Genomic DNA, 23559 nt, shown 5'->3' on the forward strand with positions numbered 1-23559 from the left:
CCATGTGTTGTTCTCCTAGAATGAACATTTACATTTGCTAGCCCAAAGGATTGCCAAACGAGGAGATTCTAGTAACGTTGGAGCAAGTTTTGCTGATTGGAATGGGGGAGGTGGCAACACCTGCAAACACTCCGATGGTGAAGTGAGTAAAAGATTTAGTTGGCAGAGTGTCAATGGACTCCAAAGAACATACTTTGGTATGTGAGCAGATTGACTTATATAGAGGAAAAAAGAGGTTCCCTGACATGCAAGATGGCCTTGGATGTTGCAGCGGAATGAGACGAAGATATTCAGCTCCGGCGAAACTTTCTAACAGAGGTGTGGTGCCGATGGAATCTTCATTAAATGTTGCATTAAATGCCGATAGAACTTATAGTGGGTGCGGTAGTGTTGCAAATACAAGGGTGATGATGATCACTACTGACAAATATGAGGCCGTGATCGAGTCGGAAGGCCGATAAAGGTCTTGGGTTGAGCCTAATTGGGCAAGTATAACTGGCTTATATAGAGGGGAAAAAAAGAGTTCCCTAACATGCAAATTGGCCTGCTCACAAGTCAAGATATATTCTTTGAAACTCATTGACACTCTATCAACTAAATCTTTTACTCACTTCACCATTAAAGTGTTTACAGGTGTCACTACCTCCCCCACTCCAATCATCGAAATCAGTTCCTCGTAATCAAAATTGCCTCGTTCGGCAATTCTTTGGGTTGGAAGGAAGAGCCGGCAATCTCGTGGATCAACATTCAGTACATGAACAAAATAAGAAGTTCATAGCATCGACTTACGAGCCATGGCCAATCGCCTTCTTCAACAATGATGATAGCGGCAGCGGCCGCGGTAGGCCGTTCTCCTTCTTGCCTCTCATGTGTACATCTGCAAACCCATTGTGCTCGATGGAGTTTTGGCCTCCACTGATTTATTTATTTTTTAATTATTTAAAATTTTTCTTCCTCATTGGATTTAATAAAGGAGAGCGAAGAGACAACAGAGGAGAGAAAAAAGGAAAAAGAAAAAAGAATAGTTTATTAGATTGGAGAAAGAGAAAGTTAAAGCCAGTGTAAAATGGTTTTTAAGAGTTTCACTCTAAAGCTCCAGACATGGGGGCGAAATTGGGATTCCCAGGATCAAATCCAGCGCAACCAGATGCATTTTCTGAATGTTTTCCTGACAATAAACGAGCTCCAAAAAACAAAATAACAGCAGCAGTCTTTTAATGGTTTACCATTAAAAATGCTAATATTGATATATATAATAAATAAGATCACACGAGCAGGCTGCAATTAAATAAAGCTGTTTCCTCATTCTCATTGCAAATGCCAACTTACTGCAGCAGTACCAAACTATATCTTAAAATCATCTCCTACGTTTGTATCAAAATTCAAAACGGCATTTCTTAAATAGAAGAAAACATAACAAGAGAACATATGAGAAAAGCTCCCGCTCCTGAGAAAGCCAATCAGAGTCTTCAAATCCTGTCAAAAGAACAATTCAATAATAATGAGAAATGTGAAGAGTGCAGGACGCATTATATATGCCGATTAAGTTGCTCAATAAATCTGTGCCCAAACAACTGTGTAATAGAAGAAGCGATATTACATTGAACTTACATATTTTGTTGAAGGCAACAATATCACAACTCTGGACATACTCATTCACTGGTTCAGCCGTGAGATAATCCTCTATGAGATTATCAACAGACACCAAATCGTCCACAATGGTAAGCATTATCTGCAATTTCTTGATACCGTATCCAACGGGCGCAAGTTTGGCTGCAATATATTACATGTTTGTCAATCATTTTTAAAAATATAACTTCAACATTAGATCAGTTGATATTGAGTATAGACAGTTAAAACATCTGATATTCCATTTTTTCTAATTTAACTATTTCAGCAACAGGAAGAGAACATACACGCTCCCCAAAGCAATCCATCCAACTTGACGCTTCTAACAGCCTCCTCAAGTTTCTTCATATCAGTTTCATCGTCCCATGGTTTCACATCCATCAGCACTGATGACTTCCCAGCTGTGAATGAAAAGGAGATCAAATTGTTACGTGACTATTAAAAACATATGTAGAAGCAGAATGCAGCAGCCCTGAAGTAATAAAAACATAAAACCAAAAATGACTAACAGGCCTAACACCAAATGTTGAGGGAAACTATACATGGTGATGGAATTGTCATCACGTGGACAAACAGTTATGCCAAGGGTTGCATATCAGTCACCCAGAAGAAGGGATTGAAACGCATTGTAATCCTGTGGACAAATAGCTATCCAAGAATTCCCCAATAATAAACAAAAGTAATTCAGTTTATGTATATAGGCCACAGATATTCAAGCAAATCAATCCATCAAAAATAGTAAAGGGGCATTCTCCAGTGGGCAAGTATCAACACTTTGCAAGTACTGCGGGAGGGTCATTCTTTGTACACAATGTTACCCTTGTTTTATAAAGAAGCTGTTTCCACAACTCAAAATGGAACTCATATGTATATATATATAATAAGAAAGCAGAACTCACACTCTTTCTTTTTTCCAGATGCCTTCACAGCTGCTGCACGTTCTTCAGCGGCCTTCTTTTCCTCCTCAGTCTCTTCACCAAACAAATCCACATCATCATCATCATCATCCTCGGCCGCAGAAGTCTGAAAACAAAGGCTTCCATAGTCACTTTTTTTCCTCCTCTTTTTTTTTTTTTTGGGGGGGGGGGGGGGGTATCAATGAGCAAGAAAACATGACAACTAAATTTACAATATAAATAATAACACACTGCGTGTTGTCCTGGCTTTCCAGTAACAGGATATCTTGCTGATCAGACATCAACCAAAAGAAAAAGACAGCAACTAAGAAATCAATGAAAACCATACCCCTAAAGCAGTAACATGAAAACATGAACTTACAACAGGCAAGCATATTAACACTTGCCTTAGTGTCAGCAGCAGGAGGAGTTGCCACGGCCTCTGCTGGAGCAGAACCCTCTATGGTGACACCACAACCTTCTCCAGATACACCACTGGGAAATGGAAATTGATAATCCAGTCAAATGGCAGAAGAAGGCAACAATCAAAAAGGAAAGCAATATTCAATTGAAATATAATCATGAAAACAATTGCACATCCAACTTTAATCAAATAAAACTAGCAACCAATTATGAACTACGAACTTACGAAATCCTTAGAAGCGCTTCAATGTGGTTGTACCAACGAGCCACATTCACATATTCAGGTGGTGGAGGCTTGGAAAGAGCTGCATGCACAGTGATATCATCCTTTGAGGCCTGGTACCTGAGAGATTGAACAAAAACCCAAAGACTCATCTTCAGAAGAAGAAAGATTGTTGCTGCTTGCAACAAAGACAACTTTCTGGCAAAAGAAGGAAACTCACCCAGTGATGTAACTACGTGTTAGAAGGCATTCATCCAGCTTCTTCAGGCCAGATTCGGAGTTAACACTGAAGAATGCAACAGCCATTGCTAGATAATGATGTGGATTCTTTCTGCAAGTACATAAAAAAGAAGATAATAAGTTTTCACAAATACTATCATAGTGTAATCTTTTTGTATGTCATAGTACATAAATTTAAATTATAATTAACAACTTGCCACATTCGGGTAGCCTGAAAACCACATAATTGGAACAATTGATCTATGACAAAAATAGATAAAGACCAACAAAACGTTAGATCTAGGACATGATCTAGGACATTTCCTAGCCATTAGTTCAGTATGATAAAAAAAAAAAGCCTAAAAATTTCTCATGCATCAAATTTGAACAATAAATAAGAGACACACCTATGAAAAACTAAGTTGGATTATGAGAGTAAGTACACTCCAGAGACAATAATCCTAAAAAAAGTGTAATGCTACTTGCACACCAAATGGCACATGCAACCTAAATGGACCAAGAAGTAAATAATAAATAGGCTTTCAAAACATATTAGCGCAAATGGCCACAAAGAGCCTGTAGCACATAGGATTACAGCAGAGGGCTGTGCAAGGGATTTGAAGCCCTCCTCACCCACAGTGGCCCAAAACAGAATCTTCAATTCTATACTAACAATAAATGGAGAATACCAATTTGGTGTAGACTTTTTAAATTGCATATCTTCTAAGTGATAATTTGACCTTCCCTCGATTAAGTTAAATTCATGTTGAAGAAAGTTTTGTTTTCAACAACATTAGGGTAAAATACATTAAAACGAAAAAGAATCATATATCCAGTTTTTACAAAAATAATAATAATAATAATAATAACTACTTTAGCACTCACTATCAGTAGACGTTCTCATTCCATCTATCCTTGTCTCTCCCCACTCTTCCTCAGCCATGTCTAGATGAATATAAGATGCAAACAATTATTTTCATTCAAGGGAAACTATTATGTTCAATTTGAAAAGCATTTCCATATTTTGCCCAAAGTTATTTAACAGAAAGCTCGTTTTAACATGGAGTAACTTAATCGAGTAATATTGTGCCCCAAACGGCAGTACAGATCAAAAAAACAATTTTGCCTTTACATGCTAGAATTGAAGATTACACATAGAAATAACAGCTTTAGATACTATGTTTAAGCCCCTCAGGAAAAAAAAAAAAAAAGAAAAGAAAGAGAGGAAGGAGAAAGTGGAATAAAAATAATTCCAGAAAATCTCTGCCTTCACCAGGAAATACAATGAAACCTGCAACGCAGTAACCACACTCACAACAGGCACTTAATAAAAACTAATTCACCGACACAACTTCCCTTCAAAGAAAAATCTAACCATTTGAGGAAGACAACTATGTCGCGTGATTTTCTATTAGCGACTCTAATCAACAGTTTTGACTTGAGAAACCACCGAAGTATTTTCGCAAATCCACAACCATTAAACCTTGTAGTTCTAACTTCCAAATACACACACACGCATAATTCTACAGATCGCTCGTGATAAGATACACAGAGAGACAACAACATTAATCTGTAACAAATCACAGGCATCAAAGAAAACACAAAATCCAATCCGGCAAAGGCATCGATATATACAAATATGCATATAGGAGTTACAGTGTTGGAAGCTAATGCTGAGAGTGAGAAGGTTACGACGGATCTGGAAAAAGGAGGAGCTTACAGGCTACGGAGCTGTTTCTCTCTTCTCCGGGGCAAGGTCGTGAGCTCTAGGGTTTCTCGCAAGCGGTGGAAGCCAAATGAGCTAGTTAGTAAGGGTTTTTATATAGGAATGGAGATTATTAGATGTTCCGCAGTTTCTTCTTATGATGGTGCACTCGGTTCCATCACCGTTCACCATCGACAATTTTGTAAAAGAATGCTGATAAATTTGAGAAGATGACTAAAATTTCCAAACACGAAAGAAAGTCACTTTATCCCACATCTTAACTTCATTTGGCCTCTCCCCTTTCCTGATGGGTTTCATTCATCAACATTGTTTTTTTTTTTTTTACTTCTTTGAATTTTTTCATATTTTTATTTCACTTAATTTAGCTCCCGTGTAGTTCAAGTAATAGAGTTTATAATTGAAGAAGCCTTTAAACAAAATAAATTAAATCACAAAAAAACTATAGAATTATCTTTAAATTACAAATGACCTTAATTACAAGGGGTTCAAGAATTTTTTCCCCGTATACATATCTATATCTATACTATTATATAGGTAAACACCATATTTTAGTATTATAGAACTTTGTCCAAAAAAATATTTTTCTAAAATACTTTTTATGTATTTTGTTTAAAAGCTTAATTATATTAACAGAACTTGAACTAATAACATTTAAATAATAATTAATTTAGGAATAATTTTATCATTATATCAAGACATTTTATTTAAAATTTTACTTAAAAAAAGTAAAAAAAGTAAACTTTAACCCTCAAGTATTACCTAATCAAATTTTACACTCAATATTCTTTAAATTTACCTAAAAACAATCAATAAGTTTAAAATTCTAAGTTAACCCATAAAGGTACAAATTTTATAGCCTTGATGATGCAGAGCTGATCACCTTATTCTGTCTCGAATTAAGTACCTACAAAAAGAGTGGAGATTTGTTTCTCGTAATCACTTTAACGTTTAAGTCAGTTTATAGGATTATAAATTAAAAATAATAATAGAAAAATAAAAAAGTCCCTTAGGGGTCAAATCCCCCTGACTTGTAGAGGTTGTCATTTATTTATAGATGACATTTAGCCTATCCTGAGGAGATCAAATGACTTTTAAATGAAAATAAGATAACTTTCGAATTGAGAAAAATCTTGGAGTATTGAAAAGATTCTTGTTTGACTAAGTCTTCATTTCTATCTCTTCTAGTTCAAAATCACAATGGAAATTTATAAGGACATATAGAGCTCTTAGGAATGGACACGTGATGATTACATACTAGCCTCTACTGGTACATGTGGCTCCAAGTTAATGGTATCCTCTCGAGGGTAGTAGAGTAAATTTGTTTCTGTAAATTATTCCCTCGTCGAGCCTATTTAATTGTAGAAGATAATTTTTATTTTTCTAATTATAATTTTATAATTAAACGTGTCTTAGTATTTTTAATTTTAAAAATAAATAATTTTATTTTCAAAAAATAAAAAAAAAATATTTTTCTAGCCTAAATATAAGATAAAAAATTTGAGTTTTTATTTTTATTAGAGATTCAATTAACTTAATAAAATTAAATTTAAAAAATTAAAAAATATTTATTTACAACTAAGAGTAACTCCAACATTAAATATCAAATTTAGTGCCAATTTAGTGTCTTTGCACCAATTTTTTAAACATTAATTTGGTGTTATCTCCAACGTATAACACCAAATTGGTGTAAAGACAATCTTTAAATAATATTTCATATATAAATATTTAATAAATATTAATTTATTTATTTAACTTAGCATAAATATTAAATATTAATTATTAATTAATTAAGTTTTTATATTAAGTAATTATTAAAATAAAAAACTTTCATATACATAAACAAACTTACTTCATTTTATATTAACATGCTATTTATAAAATATATTAAATTTTTTAAAATATATTCAATATTATACTTATTTTATAGATCTTAATAAAATATTTTCATTGATATATACTTTTTATAACAATTTAATTTATATTTATAATTATTAATCAAAATATACAAATATAATAAAAGTGATAAAGAATATAAAATGAATAAGTTATTTTGAAGTTATACAAAAAGGGACAAAATTGGAAATAAAAAAAAAAATTCGGCGTCAAGTGAATAGTGTAAAATTTGGTATTATACTATTCACTCGACACCAAATTTGATGATTGGGAGCTATGCCCAACACCAAAATAGTGTATTCGTCAGAGAGCTCATAGACACTAAATTGAAGTTGACGCCAAGTTTGGTGTATTCATTAGAGTTGCTTTAAACAGTCCATAATGTTTATATTGAAAAAATTAGGCACAGTCAGGGGGAAAATTTTATAATTTTCCTTTTATCTTTTATTTTGCTTTCATAGTGATCTATTTTCTAATCATTTCACGGATTATCTGGTCAAATTTTAGCCAATCGTTTATCTTTCGTCACCTAATTTGATTTTATGATATGTTTTTACTTTTAGTTAATCCAAGTATTTTGCCAAAAAGATGGATTAAAACCATTAATTAAAACTTTTAAATATTATGCAAATTTGTGTGAACAGTGATTACTTGGGTGTTTTAGATGCCGTTTAATTGGGTAATAATCTTTATTTTTTAATTTATAATACATAAATTACTATATTATTATTTTTATTCTACGTGTAAGTATGAACTGCCTTTATAATTTATTTCTCAAATATTGTTTTTTTTTTTTGTCCTTTTCTCGTGTGTTAGCAAAAGATATGTTTAACATCAAGTCAAATGGCCCTCCATCTTATACCAAAAGGGCCTATTAGGGTTGAAAATGAAGGATGTACTTTTTTCAGATTTTTGTCTTCATCTTGGGTTTTATTTTTTAATTTAAATTTTAAATTTAAACGTTATTTATAATTTTATTTATTTTATTTTTCCCTTCTCAACCTTTTTGAAACCAACACAACCCAATCAATATGTATATATAAATAAATGTAAAATACATAATATAAATATATAAACATTCATTTCCATATTATTTGGCATGTTTTATGAAATTATTTGTCGTTTACTTAGATTCAAATTATTTATCGAGTAGTTATATTATTTTTTAAATTTTTTATAACAAAATGTTAAGATTAATAAATTAATATATGTATTTGAGATTGTCACCCAAAGTGAACCAATTTGACTTTTAGGTTGATTCATTTGTATATAAGGATTTATTAGATTTTAGGTTCAATTTAATGGAGTTAATAAAGATTGATTTGATTGTAGGTTAGTGCTAAATTTGAACCACCTAAACCCATTGACACTTCTTGGAGCTTATTAAATCAAAATTATTATTTATTAATCAATAGGGACTCACTTGCAAATTCTTTAAATAATTTCATATCATTTCAATATAAAATTTCAATTAATTTGTTTTAAAAACTAACAAAATTCATAATTCATTATCATTATAAAAGCACGTATTAGCACCCATAAAAATATATATAAGGACAAGAGAAACGAAAAAAAAGAAGAAATAAATAACTGATTCATATATAATGATACATAACGTAAGTTAGTTGACTTCCAATTACATTTATAATTAATTATTAAATTGACGATGATTTCTTTTTTGACTTTAAAATTCTTTCCTATATCTTATTAAAAACAAAGTATCGGTGAATTGACAATTGATCAATGCTTAATTCATAATGCATAATTAATGAACGCCATTGTGGCTTAGGTTAAAGAGGCTTCCCGTCGAATCAAGTTCGGATTTGTATAATTAAATTTAATATTAAATACAATCCAATTGCATATATTATAAAAGGCTTTGAAATAATAATTTATTAGTATTAAGATTTGAAATTATTTAAAATTAAATATGTAATAAAATGTTATATATATGGTAATATAACACTATCATATGAAAAAAAATAATTATCCATTCATAACGATCTCACATATTTACGTTGATTTATTAATACATTGGCAAATTGTGCAAGTATGTATTATTGTTTTGATGTTTATTTTATTTTATATTATTATTATTTATTGATTAAAGAATAATATGTTAACTCTCCTTCTCCCTAATTACGTATGAGACAGATACGGCACCCCCCCCCCCCCCCCCAAAAAAAAAGTCCATGAGATATAATTAATTAATTATTTAAATACACACCATACATAAACTAAATTATGAATTAATTTTGAATAATTGAATTTATGAACTCAAAAGGAATTTGCCTACTGAAAGTTATTAAATAATTAAAATAGATATTCATTCTAAATTATAATTAGATCGTACTGATACATTATGTTATATCTAGGTAGCAGCAGCCCACAACTTGGCACATAGCCTGCTCTCTAGGCTAGATCTTGCCACATGAACTTGGATAATGTTTTTCCATTTAGATTGAGATTTCTGCTGTAGTAATGAATTTTATAAATCTCAAACAACTCGTGTATTAATTCTCGTTAATTCATAATTTTATGAAATTCGAGATTTTTAAGAAATTTTTTTATCACTATCGTGCATTTTGACCATCTATTATTTTACAATGGTCAGTGATATATAATGTACCTTTATCTCTACATAAATTATCCTAATTACATATTAGGATATGTTATTTCAAAATTTTACCAACACTATAATATTTTGAATATTGACTTGAACAAATATTTGTAGGTGTCGACCACTCCCATCTCACGGATCACCGGATCAATGCACTTTGTAACGATTGTAAGTAGTCCGATCAATCTCATGGGCTCAAAAAAATAATAATTAAATCTAGGACCCCGAACCCGACCCATTTCCACGAGGGATGAAAAAAATAATAATTAAATTGAGCACCCCGAACCCGACCCATTTCCACGAGGGAGGGGAGGGGCTCAGCTGGGCAAGGAAAGGAAATGTAACGCATACCATACTTGCCGTGCACCTACCAGAGAGGCCTATAAACAAATTTGAGAACTAAAAGTGTAATCACACAAATATAATATCCTCTATTGTCTCTCAATATCGCTCTCTTTCGCATAGTTTCTCTCTCTAGACTCGAAGAGAGAGAGAGAGAGAGGTCGAAGGGAGGAACGAAGCAGAAGAAATGGTTTCGACCAGGCGCAGTGGATCTCTTCCCGGAAACAACGGCAAGAGATCGTCGTCCTCTGAAGATAAGCCTGCGTCGCCGAAGCGGCAGAAGGTCTCTGTTCCGCGATCCTATCGAAGCTGTTGATTTCGAATAGTCTTCCTTTCTTGGTTTTGGCTTTTTCTTGGGGGGTGAGGGGGCGGATTTCCTGATTGAATCGTGCCTCTCCGTGACGGTTTGATTTGGTTCACTTTCAGGTCGAAAATGGCGGTGCGTCGGAGAAATCGACGCCGGCGGAGAATTCGAAGGAGCCTTGCTCGCCGGCGGCGGCGGATCCGCCGGAATGCGGGGGTATCGATCAGGCGACGGTTGGTGGTGAGGGTGGGAGCACCGGGAAAGGTGAGGCGGCTCAAGCGGTTGCTGTGGCGACACCGATCGCTGATGGTAAATCTGTTGTTACTGGTCTTTTTGCATGTTATTTATGCGTGTTGTGTATGTAAGTGTGACTTAGTCCTCTGAGACTGAAGTATTGTTTTGGGTTGCGTTATTGAGGGTCTTCGCCGGCTGTGGTGGATAAACCAAGGAGTTCTATCCCTCCGTGGACTACTTTCAAGCATGGCACTTTTGAAACTGCAACACCATGGTGTAGGCTTTTATCGCAGTCTGCACAGGTTTGAACCTTCTTCTTGTGAGTTTTTAGTATGTAAGTGTATCTTTAGGTGATCATAGTGGGTTTAGCAGAAGATGAAACCACATTTCTTTTCATTGTGATTTTTTAGCATGCAAATAATTGGTCGTACTGTCTCCTGCAGAATTCAAATGTTTCGATTTGCAATTCATATTTCACAGTTGGTTCAAGCAGACACAACTGTCTTATGTTGAAAGAACAAACTATTGGTTCGAATTTGTGTGTGATCAAGCACGCACAGGTATTTCTTAAAATTAAGCTCAGGGCCATGGGGATTGGAAGTTCAAACAGTAGCTAGTTTACACATACACACAGATGTTATCTGGATATGATGGTCTGATGGCCCTTCGTTTTCTGTCTATTTTTTTTATATATGAACTTCTTTCTCCGTTTGCTGTCTATTTTTTTTTTTTAATATATATACTGATTTTTTGTGTGGAAATGATCAGAGTGAAGGCACTACTATTGCCGTGCTTGAAAGCAAGGTAAATAAGGGAGTGCAAGTAAATGGGAAGGTTCTCAAGAGGGGTAGCTTCGTAGCCTTGAATTCTGGTGATGAGGTGCTTTTTGGTCTTCTGGGGAACCATGCTTATGTATCCTTCTCTTTTCATTTAATTGTGTTTCCTTGATCAATTCGAAATTTTATTTCAAGCTCTTAATGCTTTTCATGCTACTCTCTGCATACTTTTTATTGTGTGTTGCATTTATCTATGTGGAAAATGTCCTTAAGTCTGTGCTGTATAGATTTTTCTGCAACTAGTGACTGAGATGGTTTTCAAGACCCCCTCTTCTGTAGGTGGCGTAGAGGCTCAGAGTAGTGTAAGTAAGGTGCTACATGTTGAAAAGAGGACGGGGGATCCTTCAGCTGTTGCTGGGGCTTCCATTTTGGCCTCTCTTTCTAGTTTGCGGCAAGATTTATCACGGATGAAGCCTAGTTCTTATGCCAGTGGTAAAACACAGCAAGGATCTGAGCTGCCCCCTCTCCCTACCATTCATGACAGTATGGAGGTTGACCTTGATCTGGAAGTCAATTCAACAACAAATACTGGGAATGATAAAGCTGCTGAAGCTGCAGTGACCAGCAAGATCATTTCTTTTGACATCAACCCAGACTCTGGCATAGAGGCAGTTAATGTAATTTTTTTAATTTATTATTTGTGCATGGTTTGCTAAAGGTCCTTATTATGGATATTAGCTTGGGCAACTAGTCATGACCAGGAATTGAGTACAAGCATTTCTAAACAGGTAATTGAAGAAAGAAATGAGTGGACCAGGGATTCACTGCCAGCATCAACGTCAGGGATATCTCCTAGATGTGCAGTATTCAAAGAAGACATCCATGCGGGGGTTCTTGATGGAAAGGACATGGAAGTGTCATTTGACAATTTCCCATATTATCTAAGGTATGTATTTCTTCTTTTGGTCATGCTCTAACATGGGTGAATATCCAGTTTTGTGCTAAATATTTACTTATCTTTTATATGCTTTCACTGCTTGGGCTGGTAAATGAGGCCAGAGGACCTATCAGAGTTAAATTAATAAATACACTTTTAAGCATTTGGATGGTGTTGAGCTGATTTAGGCATTATTTCAAGAACTTACTGGTTTTGTGATGGCAGGAGAACAAAGGAAGATCTCCTAAGTTGGATTAAATCTATCAGATGTCATAGATGATGGTGATTCTTGGTTATTGGGCATGGGGGAGGGGCAGCTGCATGGTTCTTAGAACTGGAACGGGATCTTGATTGGGGTAGAGAACCTTACTTTTCAGTGGTTCAGTTATTCTATGAAAATAAAAATTGTTCAAGTTGGTCATATGTAGGTTAGACATGTGTGAATGTATTTCTGGATAAATATTTAGCTTAGTAACAGGCTCTGAAGTATAAGTAAAATTTTGTTGGTAAAAGAGTATGTTCACCAGGTACAAAGTGCCCTGCCTTAGACAAGGGAAATTGTTTCAAGTGAAGAATGAAACATATCATCAAGTGGCTCCAGTTCAGCTGCTTGATTTAGATAACTTGTGGATTGATGAGGTTCATGATTAGTAAGGTTGTCAATGGCGGCATGCCACATGTTTCTGGGCCTAGCCAACCCTTTTTAAAAAGATGACTGTGCATTCTTGGGTTCCTTTTCTACTGGGCCATGGTTGGTTGAAAAATATCTTGTCAAAGCAGAGGTAGAGTAGACAAAATTCAGCATTGAAGGCAATGTCTATGAGCAAGCCTTAAGCTCAAACAAAGTCAGTAAAGTGTATATGGGGTATAAGCTAGGTGGCCTAACCTAGTTTTTGGCTGGAGGTGTGCCACTTGTTTCTGATTCTAGGCAATCCTTTTTAAGAAGACAACTGCATATTTTGGTTTCTTTTTTTTTGGGGTTGAGGTTGGTTAGTAATAAATTTCCTATTAGAGTGAGGTAGAGAAGCAAAATTCAGTGTTGGAGGCAATGACAACGAGTTAACTTCAACCTCTAGTGAAGTTAATAAAGTGTCTATGGGCATGGAGAACAGCTAGGGGGCTCAATTCTAGTTTTGGCTGGAAGCATGGCTTTTTTTTTTTGGCCTAGGCATCCTTCTTAAGAAGACAAAAGCTTATCCTTGGTTTTCCTCTCGCTTTGTCTGAGGTTGGTTAATCATAAATAACCTGTTAAAGTGTAGGAAGTGGAGACAAAATGCAGCATTGCAGGCAAAACTGATGAGTAAGCATCAAGCCCAAGGAAAGTAAAGTTTTTGTTGGGTTTAGACAGGGGGTCCAACCTAGTTTTGGCTGGAGGCATGCAAAGTGTTTCTAGGCCTAGCCAGCCCTTTTGAAGAAGATGGCTACATATTCTTGGTTTTCTATTCTATTTGGCAGAGGTTGGTAACCTTTTTTTAATAGTAAACACCCTATTAAGGCATAGGTAGAGGAGACAAAATCCAGCATTGGAGACAATGGTGATGAGTAATCTGCAAGCTAAAACAAAGTCAGTGAAGTTTATGTAGGGTATAGCTAGGGGGCCAAACCCAGTTTTGGCTGGAGGTGTGCCATGTGTTTCTGGCCCTATGCAACCTTTTTAAGAAGCCAGATGCATATTTTATTGGTTTCATATTCTATTGGTCGAAGGTCGGTTAATCATAAATCTCCTACTATTATAGATGTAGAGGACAAAAAGCCTGAAAGTTGGAGTTAATGGAGATGAGTAAGCCTAAAGTTCAAGCCCCAATTACGTGTTTTTAGGCCTAGCGAATCCTTTTAAATAAGATTGTTGTATCTTCTTGGTTTCCTATTCTATTGGTGGGAGTTTTGTTAATCATATATATACTGTTAAAGTAGAGGTGAAGGAGACAAAATTTAGTGCTGGAGACAATTGCATAGTTTCTAGGTTCCTTCCTACCTTCCTAGAACCGTGATCCCGATCATGCATTCAGGATCGTGATTCTTTTTCGTCTCGGGATGTCAAGGAATGCGATCTAGATCCCCAAGAATGGGGATCCAAAGCATAACTTAAAGACAGAATAATTTTCAAAGAATTAGAAAAAAAGTAAGCTTGCCTACCTCACTTTCTTGTATATTCTATTGCATTTTGAATTATATTCAAAAGTACCTTTGCTTGTGTTGAATCTAGGACCGATTATCACACAAGAAACCCCACTCTCTCACAGCCAAATCTGACCCGATAGGAACATAAATAGAATAATAGATATTAGAGTAAATCAAAACAATAATATAAAAGTAAAGAGGCAAGAACTTATCCTGGTTCAGGCATAAAATGCCCTACATCCAGACTGCCAAAGCCTTTAACATAATCCACTAGAAAGCGATCAAGAGTACAACACTCCCTCTCAGAAAAATGAATGTTGAATGCCCTCCTACGAACCTATTCACCTCTATTTATAAGATATAGAGGCGGTTACAAATAAGGACTAAAATGCAATAAAAGGAATAATAAGGACTACCGGTATTAACCTTTAAAGGGTTAGTTACTGTTACATTTTAAACACATAAAATATAAACAAGCAAAATTATTCCCAACTGTATTCTAAAGCCCTCTTCTGAGATTAGAATGCCTAACTAATACAAATCCTAACAATTTCTCCACCATTTGCATAGTTGAATCTTCAATCTTCAGTCTTCCAGGTTCTGCTTCCTTTCTTCCATCTTCTGGCTTCCTTCTAAGCTTGATTGCTTAGACTTCTTCAAGCTATGTTGAGTAGCTTCATGCAATGCTTCATCTTGGCTGTTGGAACGACCTTGGTGAATATGTCCACTGCATTTTCTTCTCCTGCCACTTTTTCTAACTTAAGCTTTTTTTTGTCAAGAATCTCCCTAATAAAATGCAAACGCACATCAATGTGTTTTGTGCGTTCATGGTGTGCCTGATTTCTTGCTAGGTGAATTGCACTTTAGCTATCACATTTTAGGGTTGTATCTACCTCCCTCCCTAGCAATTCTCCTATAAGCCCCTTTAACCACATAGCCTCTTTTATTGCCTCTGCCATGGCAATGTATTCTGCCTCTGTGGTTGATAAGGCTAACATATTGTAAACTTGCCTTCCAACTCAGTGTGGCATCTCAAATCTTAAAGACATAGCCTGCAGTTGATCTTATCCTATCTTGATCCGCTGCATAGTCTGCATTGGAGTATCCTAGGATTTTAGTTCTATTCCCTTTTTTTCTCCACCATAAATCAAACCAGTGCCTAATGATCCTCTTAGGTACTTGAACATCCACCTAACTACACTCCAATGAGCTTTTCCTGGGTTTGCCATAAACCGGCTAACTACACTCATGGCATGTGCAAGATCTAGCCGAGTACAAACCATGTTGTACATCAAACTTCCTACCGCTCTAGAGTATGGTACCTCTCTCATTTCTGCTTTATCTTCCTCATTTATAGGAGATTGACTTGCTGATAGCTTGAAATGCTGGGCAAATGGTGTGCTGACAGCTTTTGCCTCAACCATTTTAAATCTTTGTAATAATTTCCTTAGATAATTTTCTTGTGACAGTCCTAGGGTTATCTGTTTATCCCTCTTAATTTCAATTCCCAATAGCTTCCTTGCTTCTCTTAAGTCTTTCATTTCAAATGCTGACTTTAAGTCCAGCTTTAATTGCTAGATTTCCTCCCTTGATTGACTTGCAATTAACATATTGTCAACATACAATAGGAGGTACAAGGATATGCTGTTTGATACTTTCTTAAAGTATACACAACAATCATATGAACTCCTAACAAATCCATGTTCAATCATAAAACTGTCAAATCTTTTATACCATTGGCGTGGGGATTGTTTTAGTCCATATAGGGATTTCTTAAGAAGACAAACTTGCTCTACTTTTCCTTTAGAATTGAACCCCTTAGGCTGCTCCATGAGAATCTTTTCCTCTAATTCTCCATGTAAAAATGTAGTCGTGACATCCATTTGTTCCAACACCAGATCCATGTGGGCTGTCATTGCAAGGAGTATTCTAATTGAGGTGTGCCTAACCACAGGGGAAAAACCCTCATTATAATCAACTCCTGCAACCTGTGTGAATCCTCTTGCAACCAGCTTAGCTTTATATCTAGGTTTAAAATCCTTCCCAACTCTTTCTTTTATCTTATAGAGCTATTTACAGCCCACTATTCTTTGTCCTTTAGGCCTTTCAACTAAGGTCCAAGTCTCATTCTTTCTTAATGAGTTAATTTCTGATTTCATAGCCTCAATCCACTTACTTGAGTCCTTTGAGACTATAGCTTCCTCATAAGTTAGGGGTTCCTCCCCTGCTACCTTTGATGCACTTGTAAATGCATAGAAAACCAGGTCTGAAAAACCATATTTCTTAGGAGGTTTGGATGGTCTTTTCTGCCTGTCCCGAGCAACATTATGCCTATGCTGGTCAGGTTCATCTTCTGCATCTGATCCCTCCTTTCTTTCTACATGAGGGTCAAAGTCTTGGTTAGCTATGGACTCCTCTAAATCTACCTGATGATCCAAATCCTGACTTTGAGAGCCAGATGTTTCTGCACTAGGTATATTTTCCTGCCATTCTATATCTACATTTTCTATTGTAGATGTCGACTGCTTACTACCATTATCATGCAATCCCTTAGCTACAGATTTCTCATAAAAAATGACATCCCTTGTAACTATGATCCTTTGGTTTTCAAGTTCTAGACTCCATATCTTATACCCTTTTACCCTAGCTAGATATCCTATAAAAATACATTTTTGTGCTCTAGGTTCTGGCTTTCCTTGTTTTACATGGGCATATGCAATACACCCGAATACTCTTTGGTGTTTTAGGCTAGGTTTATGTATTGTCCATTTTTCGTAAGGGGTCTTAAACTCAATAGCTACTGATGGAGACCTGTTTAGGACATAGGTTGCAGTGTTCACAACTTTCCCCCAAAATGCCTTTGATAGGTTTGCATGAAATAGCATATACCTAACTCTCTCTAGGAGTGTCCTATTCATCCTTTCAGCAAGGCCATTTTGTCTAGGGTTTCCTGGGGCAGTCAAATGTCGGACTATCCCACTATCTTTACATAGGTCTGTGAACTCTTTGTTGCAGAATCCAAGACCGTTGTCAGCCCTAACGGTCTTTATCTTCCTTCCCCTTTGATTTACTTTAGTGGCCTTCCCATATATATAAGATTCACACTTATCTAAACCTGCCACTTGGTTTCCTTTTAACATCCCTTGTTTGGCTCATTCTTTAAGGCCAAACTCACTTATATGAGCCATCCTAAGGTGCCACAATCTTGACATTGTGGCTGCCTTATCACTTGCCACTGCTGCTTCCCTATTTAACCCAGCAGCTTGCAGAACATATATCTCATTTTGCTGGCTGGCCTTCAGGCATACTAGGGATCCTTTGGATACCTTAAGTGTATCTCCCTTTCCCTTAAAACTATAGCCATTTCTAGTTAATTCACCAAGAGATTAAGTTTCTTTTTAATTTCGGGTTGTGTCTTATAGCTTGAAGGGTCCTATAGGTATTGTCATGCATGTTAAGCCTTACATCTCCTATTCCAAAGATCTTATATTCATGATCATTTCCTAGAAGGACCTTGCCTTAATTTACAGACCAGTGTCTATTGGGTGTCATGTGGAAGGAACAACTGGAATCCATAATCAATATTTCCTTCGTTGAGTTTTCACACACTGTTAGTGCATTTGAACTATCATAGACATACCCAAACTCACACACTGATGCTCCACCATCCGAGACATTCTTCTCCTTGAAACCATTCTTTCTCTTTGGATAGTTTCTCTTAAAATGCCCTTCTTCTTGGCAATGGCAACATTTAACAAGATTCCTCCCATTTCTTGACTTATATCTAGATTTACTTTTCCCTTTGGAATCCTTTTTAAAACTCTTAGATCTAGCAGTCAGAACATCACCACTGGAGGATTTTTCTTCCTAATTATACCTTAAGTCTTTTGAATTTAGAGCTCCTATTACATCTTCTAAAGACAATTTATCCCTGCCATGTTGCAGAATATCAACAAAGTGCTCATATGACTGAAGCAAAGAGTGCAATAAAACTAATGCCCTATCTTCATCATCATACTTTACATTGATGTTTTTTAAATCTAGGCAGAGTTTATTGAACTCATCTATATGATCTTGCAACTTTTGATTTTCTTTCATCCTAAATCTAAATAATTTTGTCTTTAGATATAACCGACTTGATAAGGTTTTTGTTAGATAGAGACTATCCAATTTTTTTTTCCAGATTTCTAAGGCTGTAGTCATCTTAGATACTTCCCTTAATACCCTATCTCCTAAATTGAGAATCAAAGTATTAAAAGCTTTCTACTCTATATCCGTTCTCTATTTTTCTGAGAGAGTCTTAGCTCCATCCCCTACTTTCTCTTTATCCCTTGGTTCCTCTTTTAGTGCCTCCTTTAATCTAAGATTACTGAGGAGGGCCTGCATCTTTATTTTCCATAAAGAAAAATAATTTGAGCCATTAAACTTTTCTATATCGTATCTAGATGCAGATCCGGACAGTGCCATTTTTCTTAGGTTTCTAAGACTGTTTTAAGGGTTCTTGGATGAATCTTGAAAGTGATTGTGTGTGATCCTATGCTCTGATACCAAATTGTTGAATCTAGGACTGATTATCACACAAGAAACCCCACTCTCTCATAGCCAAATCTCACCCGATAGGAACAGAAATAGAATAACAAATATTAGAGTAAATCAAAACAATAATAGAAAAGTAAAAAGGCAAGAACTTATCCTGGTTCAGGCATAAAATGCCCTACATCTAGACTGCCGAAGCCTTTGACAGAATCTACTAGAAAGTGATCAAGAATACAACACTCCCTCTCACACACTCCTGGCTATGAACAATAGCCTCACCTCTCGAGAATACAAGGACCGAGCCTTTGCTCTCTCAATTCTCTAGAGCTCGTGCAAGATAAAATATAGAAGAATGAATGCTGAATGCCCTCCGAGAAGTTATCCACCTCTATTTATGTGATATAGAGGCGGTTACAAATAAGGACTAAAATGCAATAAAAGGAATAATAAGGACTACCGGTATTAACCTTTAAAGGGTTAGTTATCGTTACATTTTAAACACATAAAATATAAACAAACAAAATTATTCCCAACTGTATTCTAAAGCCCTCTCCTGAGATTAGAATGCTTAACTAATGCAAATCCTAAAAGTTTGGTTAGGATTCTTCATTTGATTAGTTGTATAAGAACATAGAAAATAAGTCAAAACAAAATAAAATAAATCAACTTCTATAAGAGCAAAGTATCAATCCAAACAATTTTGACTCGAGAAGAACTATAAAATGTACCACAACCCAAAATAAAGAAGAAATTTAGACTACCTTCTCCATACCACAAATTAGCATAACGTTGCACTTGTTCCTGTACCACAACCGAAAGCATACCATGCTCCTAGTAACCATGGACAATTGTGATGAGTAAGTCTAAAGCTCATGCGAAGTTAGTAAAGTGTATATGTGGTATTGCTATGGGACCAACCTAGTTTTGGATGGAGGCATGTCTTGTGTTCTAACGCCTAGACATCCCCTTTTAAGAAGATGGTTATGTATTCTCTGTTTCCTATTTAAGGTTAATTAATCATAATGTCATATTCATGCAGAGTTAGAGGAAACAAAATCCAGCATTGGAGGCAATGGTGATGAGTGAGCCTAAATGAAAAGTCTAATAAACTAATAAAGTGTCCGGCACTCCATGTGGGCGTGTCTTCCATGTAGTGGAGCCGTGTTGGTGTGTGTAATGTTTTGAAAAGCGCTAAGCACACTTAAGTGTAGAAGGCCTAGGAAGCTTAAGCGCAAAGCGAAGTGCATGCTTAAGCAAAATGAAGCGCATAAAAATAAAATAAAGACTATAAACTTTTATAAGCATAAAAAATATGAACTTTTAAAAAAAGAAATAATTAAAAAACAAACTAAATAATAATGAGGGTGGCAAATTTAACAGAAGATAAGATACCATGTTTTATTTATATTTTATACTAGTTTATAGATCCATGTAACCATAGCAAAAACACATATGGGATATATAAAAGGATGCAATCTGGTTAGTTGCTTGTCCTGATGGAACTTGGAAGACAAATTGGTCCGAACTCTCAGTTGAAAGAATTTGAAGATACTAAGGCTTCTTTTTTAATTTTTTGTCATCAATTTTGTTGAGTTTTTTTTTGTTGACAAAAGTTAGCAACCAAACCCTTTCTATTTTAACATGGTTTATACAGAGGATCATAGAAGAATAAGGAAAACAATTGTCCCTAATTTAAAACAATCCTCAATTAATTAACCCTTAATTTACAGCAATTCCCAATCAATCAATCCCTAATTTAGGGCAATTTGGAATCAATAATCAATCCCTAATTTACAACAATTAGGAATAAATTAGTAACCCATAATTTACACCTAATTACATGTTTCCTTCAATATTTTTTGCTTGGCAAATGGCATTGAGTCTTCATTCTTTTAAGCAAATGTATATATGATTTTATTTAGATCTTTCTAAGATTTGATAATAGCTTTTTTTGGTGTAAGGATTCCATACAAGGAACCAAACTATTGCAAAATTTAAACAAATCCATCCATTCATATTGCTTGATAAAAAAAATAACCAAGTGCTTCGGATCTCAAGTAAAAGTGCATCTTAAGTGTGCTCAGCTAAAGCTGCTGAGCTTCACACAAGAAAAGCCCCAAGCATGCAGCACTTTCATACTTTACTCTTAAAGCGCGCTTTTTTAAACACTAGCATGTCAAAGTGCTTTGACATGCCAGCAGCACCCATACAATAGTCCCTGGGGGGGAGTGTTTTTGCTTTATAGGTTGGAGGCAATGGTGATGGGTATATGGGGTATGGCTGGAGGGTGCTGTGTGTTTCCAGTCCTAGCCAACCCATTCTACTCCATATTCTTGGTTTCCTATTTTATTGGGTTGAGTTTGCTTAATATAAATGTCAAATAAAGCAGTGGTAGAGTGCAATGTAGATGAGTTAACCTCAAGCTCGAGCAAAATTTGTAGTGTGTATGTGGTGTATAGCTAGGGGGCCGAACCTAGTTTTTCTGGAGGCATGCCCTGTGGTTCTGACTTCTGTGCTTAGCCAAGCCTTTTTAAGAAGATGGCGGCATATTCTTTGTTTCTAATTCTATTGGGCTAAGTTGGTTAGTCATAAAGCCCTATTAAAGTGGAGGTATAGGGGACAAAATCCAGCCTTGGAGTCAATATTGATGAGTAAGCCTCTAGCTCAAGCAATGTTAACAAAGTGTATATGGGGTACAGGTAGGTGGCCCAACCTAGTTTTGGCTGGAGGTGTGCCCTGTGTTTTTGGGTATAGCCAACCCTTTTTAAGAAGATGGTTGCACATTCTTGGTTTCTTATTGTATTGGGCCTATGTTAGCTAATAGTACATTTTCTATTAAAGTGGAGGTAAGAGGAGACAAAATCTAGCTTTGGAGGCAATGAGATGAGTAAGCCTCAAACTCAAGCTACTTAGTAAAGTGTATGTGGGGCCCATCCAAGTTATGGCTGGAGGGGTGCCATGTGTGACCCTTTTTGAGAAGACAGCTTAATGTTCTTGGTTTCCTTTTTTATTGGGCTGAGGTTGTTTGATCATATTTCTCCTATTAAAGAGAAGATGGAGACAATCTAATGTTGGATAAAATGGTGAAAAGCAAGCCTCATACTCAGGCGAAGATGGTAAAGTGTAGGTGCGGTATAGGCTTATAGCTGCAGGGTCCAACTGAATTTTGGCTTTAGTCATGCCAGTTGTTTCTGGGCCTATGCAACCCTTTTTAAGAAGACAACGGCATGTCATTGGTTTGCAATTCTATTGGGCTTAGGTTGGTTAATCATAAGTCTCCTATTCAAGTGGAGGTAGATGAGACAAAATCCTCTGTTGGAGGTGATGGTGATTAATAAGCTTCAAGCTCAAGCAAAATTAGTAAAGTTGCCAAGCTTTGTTTTTTTCTTGGCTAAAAGCTTCACGTAAGTGAGAGAGGAGTATGAACAGACTAGGGATGATTTAGTATTATGGAATAGCACATTGGGTATGTGGAGAAAGACTGGTACTCTGTTGTCTGGCACCTGGCTAAGATATGCTTTTGTGGCTGCCTATGTTTTTTTTTTTTTTGTTTCTGGTTTTTGCAACACATTTTATCCTTTTAAGTTTTATCAGTTGTTTATTTGTCTTTTACCTATCGAATATGATATTTTGTTGATTATTGTTCTTGGTGTTTGCTTTCTTTCTTTTATGAACGCATGCAATTGTCAATTTCATTTGTTTGACTGCTGAATGTTTGCATTCATTATTTTTAATCTTGAATTGGACAATATTAACACATTTTATTCCATTTCATTTCCATCTCTTCTCTTGCAGTGAAAACACAAAAAATGTGTTAATCTCAGCTGCATATATACACTTGAAACACAAAGAACAAGTTAAATATACTTCTGAACTTCCTACAGTGAACCCAAGGATTTTGCTTTCTGGTCCAGCAGGTTTGTGACTACATTTAGTTCTGATATTTATTTGGTGGTTGAAAAATTCTTCACTTCAAGAAATGCTTTTGCTGAGGTTAAGCTCAGTTCTAATAATTGTTTTCTTGGCAGGGTCAGAGATATATCAAGAGATGCTAGCAAAGGCACTAGCAAGATTCTTCGGGGCTAAATTGCTTATTTTTGATTGCCATTCGTTTTTGGGTGTAAGATTAAAACCTCCAGAACTGAATCTGATATAATAACTTTATCTTTTTATAAATTTAGCATCATGGCATATGGTGAATCATTACTTGTGATTGCTTGTTTTGGTTCTAGTGTTAGCTTGTTCAGGTATCAGTCTTCATTGTCATGGTTCTGTTCACCTGCCAGCCAGGAAAAAATAAAGATTAGTGAGCAACTCTGTCATTGTCCATGCATTATTGCAGGGTTTATCCGCAAAGGAAGCAGAGCTACTGAAGGAGGGATGTACTACAGAAAAACCCTTCAATATAAACAAGCGAAGTGCTGGAGTCACTGACAGTGCTATGGGCATGGGACCGGCAGCAACTGAATCAGATACACCTAGCTCTTCCAATGTTCCTTCTCCTTGTGGGCATGAGTCACAACCAAAAATGGAGAATGATGGTGTACCCTCTTCTTCTGGAACATCTAAATCTCCTTTGTTTAAAGCAGGTATGTTGCTTCTGGTGTTATGTCATAACTACTGTTTTGTCTTGATATCAACTCAAGAATTTTTAATTCGGTTTCAATTGTAAAACTTTTA

The 23559-nt window shown here is 35.7% G+C and overlaps 2 protein-coding genes across 3 annotated transcripts in view; one reads left to right on the top strand and one right to left on the bottom strand.

Moving 5' to 3' along the window:
* Nucleotides 1-1284: 1284 nt before the first annotated feature.
* Nucleotides 1285-5259, bottom strand: LOC127793709 (elongation factor 1-delta). Of its 2 annotated transcripts, none has more exons than XM_052324394.1 (8): nucleotides 5111-5259; nucleotides 3392-3502; nucleotides 3175-3291; nucleotides 2933-3020; nucleotides 2529-2652; nucleotides 1917-2030; nucleotides 1612-1773; nucleotides 1285-1476 (listed from the first exon to the last, which is right to left on the bottom strand). In XM_052324394.1, coding segments are annotated over exons 2-8 (693 nt in total). In that variant the 5' UTR covers nucleotides 3478-3502; nucleotides 5111-5259; the 3' UTR covers nucleotides 1285-1474. The 2 variants fall into 2 exon arrangements, with proteins under 2 accessions (XP_052180354.1, XP_052180355.1); XM_052324395.1 differs by having other exon boundaries at nucleotides 5083-5184.
* A 4787-nt stretch (nucleotides 5260-10046) lies between these two features.
* LOC127793889 (uncharacterized) overlaps nucleotides 10047-23559 on the top strand; it is a 29124-nt gene continuing 15611 nt past the window's right edge. The window contains exons 1-10 of the mRNA XM_052324668.1: nucleotides 10047-10254; nucleotides 10398-10584; nucleotides 10693-10811; nucleotides 10953-11069; nucleotides 11278-11421; nucleotides 11573-11962; nucleotides 12074-12231; nucleotides 22675-22796; nucleotides 22908-22999; nucleotides 23222-23468. Of these exons, the coding sequence (XP_052180628.1) occupies nucleotides 10159-10254; nucleotides 10398-10584; nucleotides 10693-10811; nucleotides 10953-11069; nucleotides 11278-11421; nucleotides 11573-11962; nucleotides 12074-12231; nucleotides 22675-22796; nucleotides 22908-22999; nucleotides 23222-23468 (1672 nt within the window). The 5' untranslated portion in view covers nucleotides 10047-10158. The remainder of the gene's footprint in view (nucleotides 10255-10397; nucleotides 10585-10692; nucleotides 10812-10952; nucleotides 11070-11277; nucleotides 11422-11572; nucleotides 11963-12073; nucleotides 12232-22674; nucleotides 22797-22907; nucleotides 23000-23221; nucleotides 23469-23559) is intronic.

This window comes from Diospyros lotus, chromosome 2 (assembly GCF_014633365.1).
Source record: "Diospyros lotus cultivar Yz01 chromosome 2, ASM1463336v1, whole genome shotgun sequence".
Classification (NCBI taxonomy): domain Eukaryota; kingdom Viridiplantae; phylum Streptophyta; class Magnoliopsida; order Ericales; family Ebenaceae; genus Diospyros; species Diospyros lotus.